Here is an 18,501-nt window from a genome sequence, read left to right as displayed (position 1 = left end):
GAAGTGCTTAAATTAGCAATTAGTTATGCTGTTTTCTTGGCCAGTCCTGATTCTATTAGTAGTCAATTTCACTGGTGACCCTGAGTGTTGGTATTATGGGAAGATTTAGTGAGGGAGGTGTTGACAAGCTGCAATGTGTCCAGAGAAAGGTGACTAAAATGACCAAGGATCTGGAGAACCTGTGAGGAGTGGCTTAAAGAGCTGGGCATGTTTAGCCTGCAGAAGAGAAGGCTGAGATGAGACATGATGGTGATGTATAAATATGTGAGAAGTCATAGGGAGGAGGGAGCAGGCTTCTTTTCTGCTGCCCTGGAGACTAGAATGTGGAACAATGGCATGTTCAAACCTGAACATGAGGAAGAAGTTTCTGTGAGAGCTGTTCAGCAGATGAACTCTCTGCCCCGGAGTGTGATGGAGGCTCTTTCTTTGGAGGCTTTTAAACAGAGGCTGAATGGCCATCTATTGGTGTTGCTTTGAACATCATTTTTCTGCTTCTTGGTAGGGGGTTGGATTGGATGGCCCACGAAGTCTCTTCCAACACTAGGATTCTGATTCTATAATTAAAAACTCTGATCCAATTGAAAGCATAGGTTAACTGACCAAAAGTTGTATTCTATTCCTAACTGTTAGCATTTTTAGACTCCAGTCCAAATTCTCTGACTGCCCTAGTGATCCATATCGGGCACACAATCTAACTGAGTTAGGTTTTGGTTTTTCAAAATGTATGTCACCTTGGTTATTTGATAGACTCATCCACTTCAATGGATACTGACATGGACTGGTTTGAAGAGTATGGAAGTGAGTGCTGTTGGGTTTGACCCTGTTCTTTGACTTCATAATATAGTGCAATGATTCATTATCTCTCTTTCTCTCTTTTTTTTAATAAGCAAGGGAAAGGAATCACTTTCTTTGTGTATTTAGAACAACAACATGTCCCACTGGGGTATAAATGCAAGGGGACACCAGAAAGTTAATGCTCTCTCTTTGCCGAAGTTTAAATAGCTTTAATATTACTGTATTCAGAATAAGAACAGCTTGTTCGCGCTTGGCACGTATAGCAACCTACCTGAAGACGCTGATTTACTGAAAAACTTCCAGCCGTGGGATTCATGCACGTGACGTACTGACAATTGTGAATTTCTTTCAAAATCAGTTTTTGTCTGTCATACCTATGTAGTTACAAAATAACAAAGGGATAATAAAACTCAATTGTATATTCACAGTTTGAGATCCCTATTGACAGATCTTCACAGTGAAAGCTGCTGTAAGAAAGTCTGATTATGTAGCCCTCTGTTAAAAGATCTGAAAACCTTTTCTTTTGTCCCTGCTCTCTTATAAGAGATTTCTATAATTCTCAGTCTCTTAAGCAACTCTGAAGACTGACAGTACCTCAATTTGGCCTCCTCTCATCAAATTATGACAGTCGTGTTCAAGCATTAACCGTGTAAGGAAAGAGTTCCCACAGTTGGGTTCTCTTCAATGGGGCCATTGAGGAATGTTAACCATTTTGGTAAGTAAAGTGAGTGCTGCACAGGGGAACAGACTAAAATACACATGGCTCTACAGTGTTTAAAGGGCACATGGGTGTGTTCAGTAAATAAATAAAAATGGCAGCAGGCAATGTTGTTGAAGATGGAAAGTGGAGATAGTCAGTGCTCATTGAGACAATGACTACAGCAGAGGTCCTCAAACTAAGGCCCGGGGGCCGGATACGGCCCTCCAAAGTCATTTACCCAGCCCTCACTCAGGATCAACCTAAGTCTGAAACGACTTGAAAGCACACAACAACAATTCTATCTCATCAGCCAAAAGCAGGCCCATTGAAATACTAATAAGCTTATATTTATTAAAATTGTTCTTCATTTTAATTATTGTATTGTTTTAAAGTGTTTTTGCACTACAAATAAGATATGTGCAGTGTGCATAGGAATTCATTCATTCTTTTTTTAAATTATAATCCGGCCCTCCAACAGTTTGAGGGACTGTTACCTGGCCCTCTGTTTAAAATGTTTGTGGACTACGGAGTCAAGTGTGGGCAGATCTAGCTAATACAGTAAGAGGATCCCATATTCAGACTGAATGTTTAAATAGGGGATGGGGAACCAGAGAACTATGGTTTCTTTCTGTTGGGGAAGCCACATATGATTTCTTATGTCCGTCTGTGGGCGTCTGTCATAATCACTCATGTCATGCAGCTATGAGCTCCCTGCTACTGATACTGAGCACATGGCTCAAGGGAGAACAGGATGCTGGAAGGACACATGAACCATCCATAAATATCAATTGCCCTGATGTGTGCGAAGGAGGATTCTGGTATGTGGGAAAGGGCAGGCACCAGACATCGTAGGAAAAGCTCTATGTAGTGCAAGCTTCTTGTATTCCAAACTTTAAAGATATATGGTATCTTCACCCCCTGCATGTCTTGGAGTATTCTTTAAAGAAAAGACTAAATACATAGCAATACAGATGGAGGAAAGGACCCCTACAGTGCCACATTTTACAAAGGGTATTGATATGGCATAATGTTGGTCCAGGTGTTGGACCATGACTCTGGGGACAAGGGCTCAGGCATGAAACACACTTTTTCCACAATACACATGCATAATTTCACTGAACAAACTTCAAAAACTTTACAAGAAAAATAAAGGTTTACCAATGACTATAGTCAAGGTGCTGTCTAATTAATGTGTGTGGCTGGACAGTTCCATAGGCATCAACCTCAGGCATATTAAGATCATCAATGAAGTAAATTAATTTTTTCATGCCTGGAGGAGCATAATTCCTGCCAGCTTTCTTTTCCAAGGATCTTTCAAGAACACCTGCCAAGAGAAAAGATGTGTGAGAACAATGACAATGACACGGGTCAAATATTCATCAGGCTTACTTATTTATGCTGCCATACGATGATGCCAAACCTCTTAGAGGCTAAAAATCCTCAAGTATTTTTATGAAATCCAATCTGATCTGACAACCAGAACATGACAGACTGATAGATTTTAAAGATATCCTGTCTACAAGTATCAGTATGGGCTATGTGGATTTGGCAATTTATGTTTGTTTTACAATCTCAGACAATATGACCTGAACAAATCTCCATAATAGGGTCACCATAAGTCAGAAACAACTTAAAGGCACACAACAACAACAACTACCACAATTAATTACTGTTGCTGCTACCACTACTACTTTAAGTTTGTTTTTTTTTTGTCGTGTCAGGAGTGACTTGAGAAACTGCATGTCACTTCTGGTGTGAGAGAATTGGCCGTCTGCAAGGACATTGCCCAGGGGATGCCCGGATGATTTGATGTTTTTATCATCCTTGTGGGAGGCTTCTCTCATGTCCTCGCATGAGGTGCTGGAGTCGATAGAGGGAACTCATCCGCCTCTCCCCAAATTCGAACCTGCGACCTGTCGGTCTTCAGCCCTGTCGACACAGGGGTTTAACCCACTGCGCCACTGGGAGCTCCACTGCTTTAAGTATGAATGAAGTCTAAATACAATTTAGAGCCCCCAGTGGCACAGTGCGTAAAAGCACTGAGCTGCTGAACTTGCTAACCGAAAGGACGCAGGTTCGAATCTGGGGAGTGGTGTGAGTGCCTGCTGTTAGGCCCAGCTTCTGCCAAGCTAGCAGTTCGAAAACATGCAAATGTGAGTAGATCAATAGGTACCGTTACGGCGGGAAGGTAATGGCACTACATGTACTCATACCGGCCACATGACTTTGGAGGTGTCTACGGACAATGCCGGCTCTTCGACTTAGAAATGGAGATAAGCCCCAACCCCCAAAGTTGGACACGACTGGACAATGTCAGGGGAAAACCTTTACCTTTACCTTACAATTCCTAGTCCTGGTTAGAATAGACATTGAATTCAGCAACTTATTTATTGTTGTTAGTGATAGGAACTTAGGCCTAAGTTTGCATGTATGCTGCATGTTTAGTTAATGTAGTTCATTCATGGACTTAAGATAAGGATCTTGATATACAGCATGCTACCAAGGCCCTAAGTCCCCTTGGGGAGATAGAGAAGAATATGAATCAATTTTTATTATTAATTTTACCTAGGGCTTAGAATAACAAACCATACACATGATGTCAGGAGATTCCCCACCATTTTTTATGGTTTGTTTTTTTCTAAAAAAAGGGAGTGCTTCAGTTTTAGGACCTCATTCACAGGTCTCGATAATCTATTGTGCAAATGAAAAAGACAGAATATTTCAGTATCTAATAACAAGGTACCAGCCACTTACGCTGAAGCATAGCAGATGTTGTGTAATAATTGAAAGGGACTTTTGTCACCATATACTCCTCTGAGAGTTTGGTAAGTTTGTCGGATACAAGGACTGTTTTTCCAACTCCAGCATTTCCCACCAGCATGACTGGCTGACCCTTCTCCATAAGTAAATCCATGAAATACCTCAAGCGGATGGTTTCAGATGTATGAATCAAGACTGTCTGTTCCCGCAGACAAGGCACAGGGGGATATGCATTTTAGAGACAAGGGAAAAGATATATGTTATGCAGTTAAGAGTGTTCCTTCACAATGTAAATCAATGTAATTGTTTTTATACTTCAATTTAAGTGACAGAAAAGTGAATTTATATATTAAGATTAAACAAGTGGAAATATATAACGGTTACTCAGACTTGATACTTGTCATAATCTTAATTTTGTAATAACAATGAATGATTTTTGACACCGCAAAGATCAGAAGCTAAATAGCTGTTTTAGCAAGATTACATTATATAGCATTTGTAATTCAATGCGGTGGATTACTGCATTTTGCTGTCACTTAAAATACAGTGAAATGTAATATGAGAATTATTGCAATGTCTATATTCACATTTTAAAATATAAATGACATGCTATAAACATAAGTCATAGTGCTACCGTATGATTATGCTGAAATAATATAACATGGACATAAATGAAGAGAAATGATGTCAAATTGCTTTTGCCAATAACTTAGACTGAAAATTCTACGAAAGGAAATCAGAATTAAAATTAGGAAACTTGGTAAATATGGTAGCAATCATTGTATGGATGGAAAAAAATAGGCCCAATTGCTTTGAAAATGAAATTGTAGATATACTTTGATATTTATCACTCCAGGCAGTTCATTCCCACAGCAGAAAATAGGTATATCAATGGCAGAAATGAAGGAAGAAGTTAGCTTGTATAGAAGATAATGCGAGAATTTGGTGAGGTGTTGAGAGGAGGGGAAAGATGGTCCTTTCTCTCTTCAGATTCAAAATGAAAAATCAAGTAAAGGTCCAGAATGGATTACCATTTTACAGGCCCACAAAGAAGCTGAGGAGGCAGACAGAAAAATGAGCATACTTGAGGTGAAATATGCCTGTTTCACACTGAATTTCTCCCACAGCTACAAGTGTTATTCATCTGTGTCTGGGGTATGGATAAATATGCTGCTATGTTGGTGTTGTGGAGGAAAAGCATAAATTGCGCCAAACAGTCTAATAATTAGCCGAGTTATTCTAATTAATTGTGATTCTGGTTATAGTTTTTATTGTAGTGATTAATTGATACTTTGTGGTATTCTAGTTAAGTTAATGAACTTATCTGTGCTTAGTTTATCCAATTGGAAAATGGACAGATTATTACTTAATTGTATTATAGGCAAGTGGTGATATTTGATTAGGGTTAGACCTCAGTCACAAGTTCCGTTTGATAGCAAAATATTTTCCCCCAACTGAGCTGTGAAATCTAGCTATCAAAAATTGACAGAAAGCTAACTTCAAGAACAAGGAAGTACGGGTTTTGGAAAAGCTTATTTAAGGAATCTATTGATAGTGTCACACCTAAACTGCAAGTAAGGCACCCTTCTTAATAGCTGACTGTATGCTATGCACAGGCTTTCTTTCCCATCTCCTTTGCTGACCTTTCATTCATTGGTGGTGGGCTGACTGCAATTAGCCTTAGATTGCTGAAAGCTCTTGCCACCAAGAAACCTATGAGCATAACCTTGGATCACAGTATTCCTTATCTAGTATCTAGGAAAGTGATGGGATGGGATGGAAAGTCACAAAAACTCCATCAGAAAAACATACTTAGGCTCTCCTTGTACTGATGAAACTCTTCACTGGTGCTAATGAATCTGTGGAAGATATAGTGTGGTGGCAACACAAGTTAGGTTTTGCTGACAGTTATATATGACTCATGGGATGGACTGGGATGACAACCACCTCCTCCTCCTGTTTCTTCAAAGTCTCCATGTTGAGTAGAATTCATATGGAAACAATGACATGCAAGCATAAGCGTCCCTGTCATGTAGATTGTACACCATAAAATGGAGGTGGACAGATCATCCAACTGAAAACAAATGCACTTGAGGTCTACACATCTAAGCTTCTACATACAGAAGATCTCCCATATCTGAATGTTGGGGATACTGAGAGAGTGGGGAGAAATGGTGGTGAATGCAATTCTTTCCCTCAACCCATTTTTTAAACCAACACTGGAAATATATGCCCCTAAATAAGGCATTGAATTGTAATTCTTATTGTTCATCAGTAGCAGTTACAGTATCAACAACATATGGAAGGCCACCAATACCGAGCTTCTATTCTGGAAAGTCTGCAGATGGCTCTAATCAGTCTGTGAATGTCATCCTGCAATTGTCTGGTAAGGAGTAAGCATGTGGGCTCAGACATTGCTTTCATGTGCATTCTAGCTCCATGTGATAAAGAAATGATAAGTATAAATAAATAAACAAAGTCACAATGACCTCTTCTGAGTGGAAATGTTCAAGAATGCCCTATAAAGAAATAAAAGTGTCTGTGTTTTTGTGGCAATGTAAGAGGAAAGGGTATTAATATTCATGGCATCTAGAATTCAACTTCCAGCAGCAATTTCCCATAAATTCCTAATGGCACCTAGCAAAGCAACTGAAAGTAGCACCAAAATGGCCAGCCTGCTTCCAGCAGGGTAATGATAATCAGACATTTGCAAGTCAGCCACCAAACAACGCACTCAAAGTTCCCTAGAATATTCAATATTGCAATGAAAAGCTCCAATTGTAGTTCAAATACGTCTTCACTATGAGTGCATTGGATCATTTACCTTAACAATGTGAACGTGCTCTCATTATCATGTTCAACTTGATTAGTGTATAGTCTAACATTTAAAAGTGCACTTCAGATGGAAGAATGTATGAATGCATGATTGGTTCCTAATAAACTGAGCAACCTCCTAATGAACTGTGAGGGATCTAGAAGGGAGTGGTGGATAGGCACAGAGAAAAGGCTCGGGTCCCCCCGCCCCCAATACATAATATTTTAAAAAAATTAGGAATATGTTCAGAAATACAAGATACAGCTTTTCATTCCTAACATATTCCTAAGTTGTTTTAAGACTAGAGGTAGGAAGACTGTAGAATTTGAGAAAAGAGTTTACTTGAAGAGCATAAGTAATACAGATGTACAGTATAGCATTACATCGTGGTGCAAAAAGGTGCTATGTTACTCCTTTTGCAGTGTAAACTAAACTTAAATTACTTTTATAACTAATCTGGGGCCAGATAAGGAATGTTCTTGGTTCCAGTGCAGACCTCATACTTTCTTGCAGGTGTTTTTTAAATTTATTTTATATTCTAGTGCAATTGGAAACTGTATTAAGGCAGTTTTCAATAACATTAGGAAGGTTGACAAAACCATACTATGCTCTGCTTATGAAGGTGATAATTAAATGGATCGGAAGAGATTTTTCAAACTAACTAAAAAGATTATATTTTAGAAAATAACTTCACATATTTTGTAAACAACTGTTACAGTTTTTCAAAAGGATACATCTTAAATCAAGGAATTATTTATTCCTGGATCTTGGAAAAGCAACCATGACTAATTATAGGCTAAGCATCCCTTATCTGGAATTCCAAAATCTAAAATACTCAAAAATCCAAAATTGTCCACGTAAGTGGCTATGATACCTCTGCTTTCTCATGGGTCAACTTTTTTTCATACACAAAATTACTTTAAAATACTATAAATTTACCTTCAGGCTAAATGTGTAAAATATATGTAAAATATAAACAAATTTTGTTTATATATCTCATGCTATGCAAATACAGGTACCCCAAAATTCAATCAAACTAAAAAAAACAGATATCCAAAACATTCTGGTCCCAAGCATTTTGGATAAGGGATACTCAACTGTACTTTTTCAAAGCTGTTTTCCAATATCTTGATTGACATTCTTCCAAAACTATAGTTTTGAGTGTTGTGCTCTGCTCTCTGGATAACCTTTCCTGAGTGGAACAATATATTTGAAAATTCTATTTCCTTTTCCGACTTCCTTTCAGCTTTGGCTGCTGGTGCTACATAGTCATTCCGCAGGCCATTTTCACAAGGAAAATTGAAGAAATGTATATAGTAAAAATGTTCCAACATACTCTTTTTTTTTCTTTTAATAGCATCTGGCATAGTGCCTTTCCCTGGTTGGAATTCTGGCTTCCAGTGACTCATTTTGCACATATCCTTGTAAAATATATATAAAGAAGGAGGATCAATGGATTTTCCATGCATTCCTCGTCTAACAATGGGTAAGATTCAGTGATGTGTGGAAGAACTGCAGCAAAGGTCAGCTGCTGTATAACAAAGGAATGGTGTTGAAAACTATTTTATACAAGTCAGCAAGTGCCATCCAGGAATTGTGTTGAAAAGTAAATGAGTTGAGAGCTACTTCGATAATTTTACATTTCTCACTGCATTACATTGGCACCATGTAACAAGGCACACTGATGAAAAGTATTGTTTATACAGTATCTTTCAAGGCCAGCCCTATCATCAGACAGAGAGACAACTTCCTAACTATATGCTGAAGAAACTTCTCTTATGTCTTCCAGTCAACTGAATCCTGAGCTTTCCTCCCACTTGAGGCACAAAGTGAAATCCCACCACACGCATTGCAATCATCCTTCTTCATCATCAGACCTCATGATACCACCACCACCACCCCTGCCTCCACCCATTTCATCCTGTTGTTAGACAGAGCTGTGTTTGCATTTTGATATAGTGGAAGACATGGGCCCATAAATGTAGTACACTGCTTTTTAAACTGTGGGTCCCGACCCCAGAAAGGGTCCCAAACTGAAGAGGTTCCTCATGGCTATTTCAGACATTTTCACGAATCTGTTGTGCAATGTTTACAATGGACTCTGAAAAAAATGCTTCAGCTGTACTTCATAGAAAGGAAAATCAGTTTGTTTAGCAAGCCTTGCAAATACTGATTTGTTATCAGTAAGTTTGGTTTCATACCTATTTTATATACCTAGATACGTACAAAATTCTTGAAAAAAATCACCCCAAAAGAAAATTCCGTTGAACTGTCTCCCAGCATCCTTCTGTAATGAGGAACTTATTTCATTTCTCATTAGTGAGACATCCTGAGAATGACTCAATTGCTCCAATCTAATTATGAATAATTGAATTATGAAAGTAAAGAAGTTGTATACACCTGTTATGTTGCAAATTACTGTCAAAATTACTTTTGACATTCCACAAAATTTCAGTGTTGTAAAAGCCCCATCACCAAAGCTTAGGGAGAGCTACAGCTGCCCACCACTAAACATAGTGCCTTCTTCCCGTTTCCTTCTCTTTCCTTAAAACTCAAAGTTTTGTCTGTTCTTTAGACCAAAATCCATTTCACACAGTACCTGCATGCCATTCCTGAGAGGCTACAAGAAACCTCACAGAAGCACTATGGTGGTAATCTCTACACCACCCTAGAGCCATGGCACGAGAGCACTTGGTTACTTTCAGGAGATCTGGAGGTCAGGGTCTGGGACACTCCAGAAAATTGCATCTTTAGAACTTTTGGAAAGCTTTCCAGAGTGTGTGTAACCTTTCAGAGAAGCTGCAAGTGTGCTACACAGTTGGATTTTAGTATAAAAGGAAAGAAGGAAATTTCGGCTTTAAAAAAAGAAGAAAGAATGAATGAGGAAGGCAAGGGGGCATCCCACAATGAATAATATGGAAAATCCTAGTTCTGTAATTCCGTCAGGCTTTCAGGAATTGCTCTGATGGGTTTTAAGTAGTGATCTGTGTTTGTTTGTTTTTAAACCTAATTAATTTTAAATAGTTTTAATTCTATTTATCCTTTAATTGTAATTTAAAACAACTCTTATATTCACAAACGTTTTTCCAATATGTTAATAGTTTTAATCTGCACTGGTTTAAATAATGTGTACACCACATTGAGTCCCATTATGGTAAAAAGGTGAAACATAAATGATTAAAAAAAATAACAACAACATTAATATAGTACTCAGTGTGGGAGAACAGGGTCTCCCAAAGTTCTCATTCTTGTACCAAAAAGGTGCCATTCTTTGATGCTCATTGCCTCCAAAGGAGGTAATTATAAGATTCAAGCTGAAAAGTATCTCCCTAGTTCCATGTTCTGTGGTTTTGCAGGCAGAATTTTTTCACCCAGGAGATGAAAGTCACTGAGTAGAAGGTATCATGTTAACCTTGTTTATTTTCCTTTTACTGAAGCTCATATTTAAACTTTAAAATTATACATATACTTTTGAAGAATAAGCCTGCTGAGGAGAAGCATCCTGCTGCTATATCTTTTGAGTTGGTTTTTGTATTTGAAATGTGAACAAATCATTTTTAGCCAGTGGAGATAAAATTAGGAGCAAACTGGGCACAAGAGTATAGATCTGCAGGAATGCCTGCTGTGCCTGACCTGCTAACCCTTATCGAAAAACATTGGTTTGGAATACTATAACTTCCCCTATTTTGGCAGGCAAGGAGGAAGTTTTAGCATAGGCATTCTCAGTATCACTTACTCACAATGGCACAAAAAGTTTCTTTTTACATATATGTTGTTATGTAAGCCAACTGGGATTCACACATTACTGTAGAAGCCTTGGTACAGAGCCAGCAAGTGGTACAGGAGTTGGAAGGATGGGACAAAAAATATTTAGAAAGTCGGATGTTTTAACTTGGGGCCTGCCTGTATATATGGTATGTTTTTCTTTCTGCCTGTATATATGGTATGTTTTACTTCGAAATCACACAGAAGGAAAGTTGTGATATTTGTTAGCATCCTACAGTCTGTCTGAGATGTTTTCAGTTAAGGCGATAGAGCCTCCGGTGGTGCAATGGGTTAAACCAGGGGTCCTCAAACTTTTTAAACAGAGGGCCAAGTCACAGTCCTTCAAACTGTTGGAGGGCTGGATTATAATTTGAAAAAAAACACGAATGAATTCCTATGCACACTGCACATATCTTATTTGTAGTGCAAAAGTACTTAAAAACAATACAATAATTAAAATGAAGAACATTTTTAACAAATACAAACTTATTAGTATTTCAATGGGAAGTGTGGGCCTGCTTTTGGCTGATGAGATAGGATTGTTGTTGTTGTTGTGTGCTTTCAAGTCGTTTCAGACTTAGGTTGACCCTGAGCGAGGGCCGGGTAAATCACCTTGGAGGGCCGTATCTGGCCCTCAGGCTCAGAGGACCGCTGAGTTAAACCCTTGTGCTAGCAGGACTGATGACCGACAGGTCACAGGTTTGAATCCAGGGAGAGCATGGATGAGCTCCCTCTGCCAGCTCCAGCTCCCCTTGCGGGGACATAAGAGAAGCCTCCCACAAGTATGGTAAAATATCAAAAACATCTGGGCGTCCCCTAGGCAACATCCTTGCAGACGGCCAATTCTCTCGCACCAGAAGTGACTTGCAGATTCTTAAGTCACTCCCGACACACACACACAAAAAGTTATGATGGTATTGAGGGATTTTGATGCGGGCAGTGGTCACTACTCATATTGACCTTCAGGGAACTGGGAACAAAGAGCAATAAAAGATAGGTTATAAAATTTCAAGCCCATTAGCAAAAGACAAGTAACTTCTCTTTGAGATTCAACCAGGCCTGTGGGAGGGGGGGGGGTTAGGGGTTCAGGTTTAAAAAAAACTGGGTTACTCATGAATTTTAACTGGTTAACCAAATCCCCATGCTAAATCTATGAGACGCAAAAAATTAAGAGTTCCTCCAGAACTGCAAGCACTATCTCAAGCAAATATTGACAATTTATTCACACTGTAATTACTTGCAGAAATAGCCGATGTAGCGAAGCAACCAAGTTTGGGGGGGGGAGAGTGTTGAATGCTCTCATTAAGGAGGCCAGACTTGGTGGAGGTGGTTGACAGGGGCGGAGCTGCAGGCTATTGAAGGCTGCTCTGCCCCCTGCTGTGCTCTTTGCTTCAGCGTGAGCTAGGAGGCAGGATTAACCCCCCCCCCAAATTTTCAACCCCCCCCAATTTTCAACCCCCCCCCCCGATTTTTTTTCTGGCTACAGCCCTAGATCCAACTGTACTAAGTGACTGTCCTTGTACTAGGAACTGCTCCTTCCTTAGGCATTCTCTCACTCAAATACTAATCAGGGTTGACATTGTTTAGTTTTCAAGATCAGACAACACAGGTTGCCTTGAGGGTATTAAGGCGCAACCATACCCATCCAATAAATATATAAATGTTAACAGAGTGGTCACGTCACCACATGATGCCTAGCCATAGAAACACCTATTCATTTCAAAAGGTCTTGAGCAGAAATAACTTGTGTGAGATATGTGTCTTTGTGGTCTTTTCTGCAGTTAATATATTCTCCTTATTAAAAAAAAAAGCCAAAAAAACACCACTTCTTTTGTGCCTTTAGGTTTTTTAAAAAAAAACATTTTTTTTCTTTCTGTTTGAACAGGAGAGAATAAAACAGCACCAGATTATGCAAACTAGTGAGATGCTATTAAAATGTTTTGCACATTTCCATTGCTTCTGCTACAGGGCCAATTACACAGCCATTCCATTTAGGAACAATAGAAGCTATTATTTTGTCTACTTTTTCAGGGGAAGAATCCCCAGGATGGGACATATTCAGCCTTCAGATGTTAGGAGATATAGAAGGTAGATTCAGAAGATGGCAAAACGTAGTCATCACAATTTCATAAGCTCCAGCCAGTCCTTTCCTATCCTCTCTCCCTCCTTCTTTTCTCTCTCCTCTTTTCCTCTTCAGTGAGCTTTGCATAAAGCTAACCCAAACCCACATGGATTTCTATAATATCCAGAAAGAGGGGGCAAAAAAAGAAGAAAAAAAGAATGACTATGAATAATGTGTTGTAGGTGGAAACTGCCTTGAAGAAACCTAAATTGTAAGAAGGGGAAAATGACATTTTAGATTTTAAATGTTACACAGTTTTTATAAAGCTTCAGTCAATTTATTTTATTTATTCTAATGAAGAGCATTACAACTGCTTTACTGCACTGAAGCAAGCATCGATCACACCATTAATCACACCTTGTGAATAGTCACAAATCAAGTCCTAACAGCAAGCACTGAATCAGGAGCAATGAAGCATAAACTCCTTCACAATTTATGATCTCTCCAATTGCATCTTTTCAACCATTAAATTGCAAGATACCATAAATTTTTATCTTCTTCACTTCAGTCACATTATTGATTCTGCCTTGTGAAATATAGAATAGCTGTAAATCTAGGCTATTGAATTAAATTTAAAGTCTTGACTTCAGAAAAGAAACCCAACACACTGCCATGGCTGTTAATTTACACAGAGGAACAAATGATAGAAACATTAAAATTTAAATGGACAGCAGGGATTTCCAAGGGCCATCGTCCTGTCAATCCTAGTCCATGTCAACCTTGAGGGGTTTTTTTAGCTAAATAATAAAACACAGAAAAAACTGATTTGGGAAAGAAGTGACTCCAAACAAGAAGGTGATATGCAACTAGCTGTCTTCAGAAGGAGGAACAGTTCTATCACCATAGATATATATAGTTCTATTGCCATATATATAGATGCAAACTCTGTTCTTGACCCTTAACCACTAATTTCAATCAATTGGCACATGCTTAGCCAAGCTTTCATGAAATGTGCCTGCAAATCTAAACAGTCTACTTGGCAACATAGTCTCTGCTAGGAAAATGGAGGAAAACATTAGAAAAAGGGTTGATTTCTGCTTCTCTTTAAGTGTGTCTTGGTTGAAAAAGATAGGATGTGTATCCACCAGTACTATTTCATAGCAGTCAAAAATAAAAAGATTGATGAGCTTGAGGCATAGCATTGCAAATCATAGAATCATAGAGTTGGAAGAGACCTCTCGGGCCATTCAGTTCAACCCTCTGTGAAGAAGCAGGAAAATCACATTCAAAGCACCCCGGAAAGACTAACCTCATTGCCTTGGATTTCCTTCGATGCTCCCATGCTGAACACTTTGGGGCCAGCTGAGAATATCTGTGAGTAAGACAACATACAGATGGCCATCCAGTCTCTGTTTAAAAGCCTCCAAAGAAAGAGCCTCCACCACACTCCAGGGCATAGAGTTCCACTGATGAACAGCTCTCACAGTCAGGAAGTTCTTCCTAAAATGTTTGGTTGGTGTGCCAATCTGAGGTCATTTATACATGTTCTGTCACGCGCTGGGCCTGTAACAGCTGTATTTTTCTATAGGACATATACTTTAAGCCCAGCGGGAAGCCAGGGGCGCCTCAAAGAGAGGTTCTCAGGGATTTTTCTGAAGTGATGGTCTTTAGAGTCTTTTTATGATACAACAAAGTCTTTATTATGGAACAAATAACAAATCTTCAATGGTTCAAACAACACTTCAAGGCTTTCTTAGTCTAGTCCTCAATGGGCTGGCACCTGACTTTGATTAACTAAACTTTTTCTGTAGGAAAAAACCTTTTTAACCTCTCCCAGGCTGCTTTCTATATATGCCTCATCGGTGTGGGTGCTACTACTGATTCCAAATGCGTCTGGGTATCGAGTAGACCTACCAGCCGAGGCTTGAAGATATTTCAGCTGGAGTTCAGTGGATCTGTATTGCTGTCCTCCCTCCGAGAATTCTTTGAAACTTCAGGGCTGTTTTCCTTCTGTTGCTGTGAGGCTGAGAGGCTGTGAGCTCTCAGCCAGAGCTTTTGGGACCTTTCTCCTGGAATATCTGTTTCTGTATCCCCGGATGTTACTTTTTCCCTGGATGTTCCTTTTTCCCTGGATGGTTATTGAGAAAGGAAGCTTTTCTATGGGACAAGCTGGTCTACGTCCTATAGCTTAGCTACCTTGTGTGAGACTGACCAAAAAATAGCTCCTTTCCCTCCCAGAGCCCAGAACAAGGGGCGGAACCAAAGCTTAATTATGATGGACAGGAGGCCTGCCCTATGACTGCAAAACAGATAACAGAAAAGTTGGAGCTCCTGGTACTGCCGCACCAGCACAATACACATGCTTATCTTCTGAAATAGCTACATTGAAGTACCCAAAATTAATTGTTGCTGTCTGCCAAATACAGTATGTATTTTCTTTGTCTACTGTTCACTCAAACTTGTGATCTGGTCCTCCCTCCCTCCCTCCCTTTTTATAACTAGTACCTGATTCTGGATATGACATTCATTGTAATGACTTCTCAAACAGTCACTAGAGAGGCACAAGATTAGATTGAAATATATCTTGGGTTTGAATCCAAATCAAGACTACTTCACACCAAATTTAGAACCCTGAACTAGAATAAACTTTTCTCTAACGAGAACCAAACCTGTATTCAGGAAACTAAGCTGAAGAGAGGTTTGACAATGGTGGAACAATAAGGAGTTATTATTTTCCTTCTGCTAAAGTGGTGATCCAGCAAGGAACTACAGCAATGTCCATCCCTATTATGAATCGAGCAGCACATTCAGACAGTATATGACAGGGAAAGGATGGGACTGTGAGATGGTTATTCTTCCCAAGACACCAAGCTTTCCTACTTTAAAAGCTGTATGTTTTTTTCCCTTAAGCATAATGCACTTATCCTGAAATTTTGCAATTTCCCTTCTTTGGAAGCACTTCTATCAAATGTGAAATTTTCATACAAATTGGCCTCCAAACAACCAAACAACAGAGGAAGGGAAAAATCACTTTCACACACCAGTATTTTTCAAAGGCTTTCCTTCTTCATTAACAGATATACCAGTCTTTCTGAAACTCTGCAGATTTCTTACCTCTACCTGCTCAAAATGCACAGAAGAGGATAAGCATAATTAAAATGTGTGGATCGTCTTTTTAAAAATTGATATTTTAACTTTATAAACTGTTTTAAGAACTTTATATTGATACAATGTCTACATTGTTTGTAATCTGAATTATTTGTTGTTGAGACTTATTATTGGAAGAAAGGCGAAACAGAGTTAAAACCAGCATCAGCAACATCACTCCCACCTATGGGACCACAGAAGCTTAGAAGATAGTAGTCCCGGTTATCATGTAGGTTCATTCAGTTCTGTTTTATCTATACCATATTATGAATACCATAGAAATGCTCTGGAGGACCTAGAAAAGGCATAGAGAAGTGTTTTCTCCTGTGCAATTCTATGGGCATCTTTTGCCAGAAGTTCTGCAGGAAGTTCCCCTTGAAGTTGACCATAGAATCACACTGGAGGCCTAGAGAAAACACTTCTATGGGAATTTTCTAGGTCTTCCAGAGCAGTTCTGTCATATGCTTCAGTGGAGGCTCAAGACATTGTTCGTTTCAGGTGGGAAAATAGAGTTACAGATTATGTAAGGATCTTTCATGTAATATGTGGGCCTACTGTAATACACTACTTGCTCTGGCCCTTAATAAAGGTTTCATCTATCAGCTCCTTAACCACAGCTGGCTATCTGTAATTACCATAGTAGCCTTACATAGAAATGCCTTCTCCAGACACCTTATTGACCTGCCTTTGACAAAGTGATTATTGTGTTGTCCCTCCGAGTTGTGCTTTAAAGTAGCAGAGAAAGGAAAGTTGATACTATCATTAAATATCTTTTTTAAATCTGGAATCTCCATGAAATTAGTAGCTTTCAAAACACCAACCATGATTTCTGTGGGGAAGAAAAGAACTGTCCAGCTTTGTCCTTCTTCTTTCAATAGAAGTCTTCAGCTCACTAACTACATACTTCCCTATGTTGTTAAAGGGCTATGAATATTTGCAACACACACGAGAGAGGAAACAAATTACCAGGGGAAGGATCAGCCTGTATACCATATGGACTGCTAGGTATCATAAAAGCAGTGTAGTAAAAGCAGCTAGCAAGAAGTTTATCCAGGAGTCTAGTTGACTTCTAGATAAACCTCTTGCTCTTTCCCCAAGACATTAAATAATGCTTTGGCTTTTTGGAGAGGTCTGCTTTGGTATTTCTCTTGTTATTTCATTGGATTTTTTGTAATCTGTTGTTTGTTTTGGGGTGTGGTGGGATTATATGGCTGATTAATTTGCTCTTTTATGCTGCTGTTTCTGTTTTTATTATTGTCTTTATATTGTTGCTTTGATGTAGTTATGAATTTATTATAATTATATGCTAGGATTTTGTTGTTGTAAAGCCCTGTGGTTTCTTTTGATATGAGCAGGGTGTGCCTTCTTCCCCGAACAACAATTTTGCAATGAACAATAAAAATGCAGAGAGGGAGGCTGCTCTGCAAACAGCTGGTAAGTGCTGGGCAGTATCTTCATAAAAATCAGGAACCTGTAGGATGTAATATATTTCTTAGCTGCTAGACATTGTTCTTTTTGACATTTCAACAATCTAGTTGTAATATCAAAAGTATCTAGAAGTATATGGGCAGCAGGAGATGTGATAACAAGAGTTGATAGCAACTGAGTGGGAACTAAAATGAAAGAAGAGGCAGTAAGAACGTACCGCTGTTCACATTAGATTGATTCCAGTCATGGCCTTGCAATTACAGGAGGCTGAGATTCTTTCCCCCTTTCTTCCTTTGCTTATTAAAACATTTAAAACCACTATACATTCACAGGCATATGAAGGACAGATGTTGTACAAGTAGAGTAAAAACAATAAAATACATAGCCATTATTAAAAGTGAACTACTAAAATATAGGTTAAGCATCCCTTATCTGAAATGTTTGGGAACAGAAGTTTTCTTTTCTTTGGATTTTGGAGTACTTGCATAAACATAATGAGCTATCTTGGTGATGGGACTCAAGTCTAAACAGGAAATTCATTTATATTTCGTATATACCTTTTATATGTATGTATGTATGTATGTATGTACTACATTTCTATCCCTCCCTTCTCACCCCGAACGGGACTCAGGGCAGCTCACAACAGGGGCACAATTTGATGCCTTGAATACATATATAAATAAACAACATACATTTCAAAATCACATAATTGAAACATATAACTTAAAATAATTACTTAAGTTGTTGTGAGTTTTCTGGGCTGTATGGCCATGTTTGAGAAGCATTCTCCCCTGACATTTCGCTCACATCTATGGCAGGCATCCTCAGGAGAGAATGCTTCTCAAACATGGCCATACAGCCCAGAAAACTCACAGCAACCCAGTGATTCCGGCCATGACAGCCTTCCACAACATATAATTATTTAAAATCACACAGTCTAAAAGCATATTCCAGGAGCCATTCCAATTGCCATTGTTCATTATTGCACTGAGAAATCGTTGTTGCACTGGGAATCATTGTGCAAACACT

General features: G+C 38.9%; 1 protein-coding gene across 1 annotated transcript in view; it reads right to left on the bottom strand.

Annotated features, from left to right (window-relative positions):
* Positions 1 to 18,501, bottom strand: part of LOC132767554 (dynein axonemal heavy chain 11-like) — a 248,650-nt gene that overhangs the window by 117,172 nt on the left and 112,977 nt on the right. Inside the window, exons 45-47 of the mRNA XM_060762691.2 lie at positions 4,250 to 4,454; positions 2,654 to 2,819; positions 1,067 to 1,169 (exon numbers count right to left, since the gene is read on the bottom strand). Coding sequence (XP_060618674.2) covers positions 1,067 to 1,169; positions 2,654 to 2,819; positions 4,250 to 4,454 — 474 coding nt within the window. The remainder of the gene's footprint in view (positions 1 to 1,066; positions 1,170 to 2,653; positions 2,820 to 4,249; positions 4,455 to 18,501) is intronic.

This window comes from Anolis sagrei, chromosome 1 (genome assembly GCF_037176765.1).
Source record: "Anolis sagrei isolate rAnoSag1 chromosome 1, rAnoSag1.mat, whole genome shotgun sequence".
NCBI classification, from domain to species: Eukaryota; Metazoa; Chordata; class Lepidosauria; order Squamata; family Dactyloidae; genus Anolis; species Anolis sagrei.
Note: the sequence above shows the minus strand (reverse complement) of the source record. Positions and strands in the feature narration are given on the sequence as shown.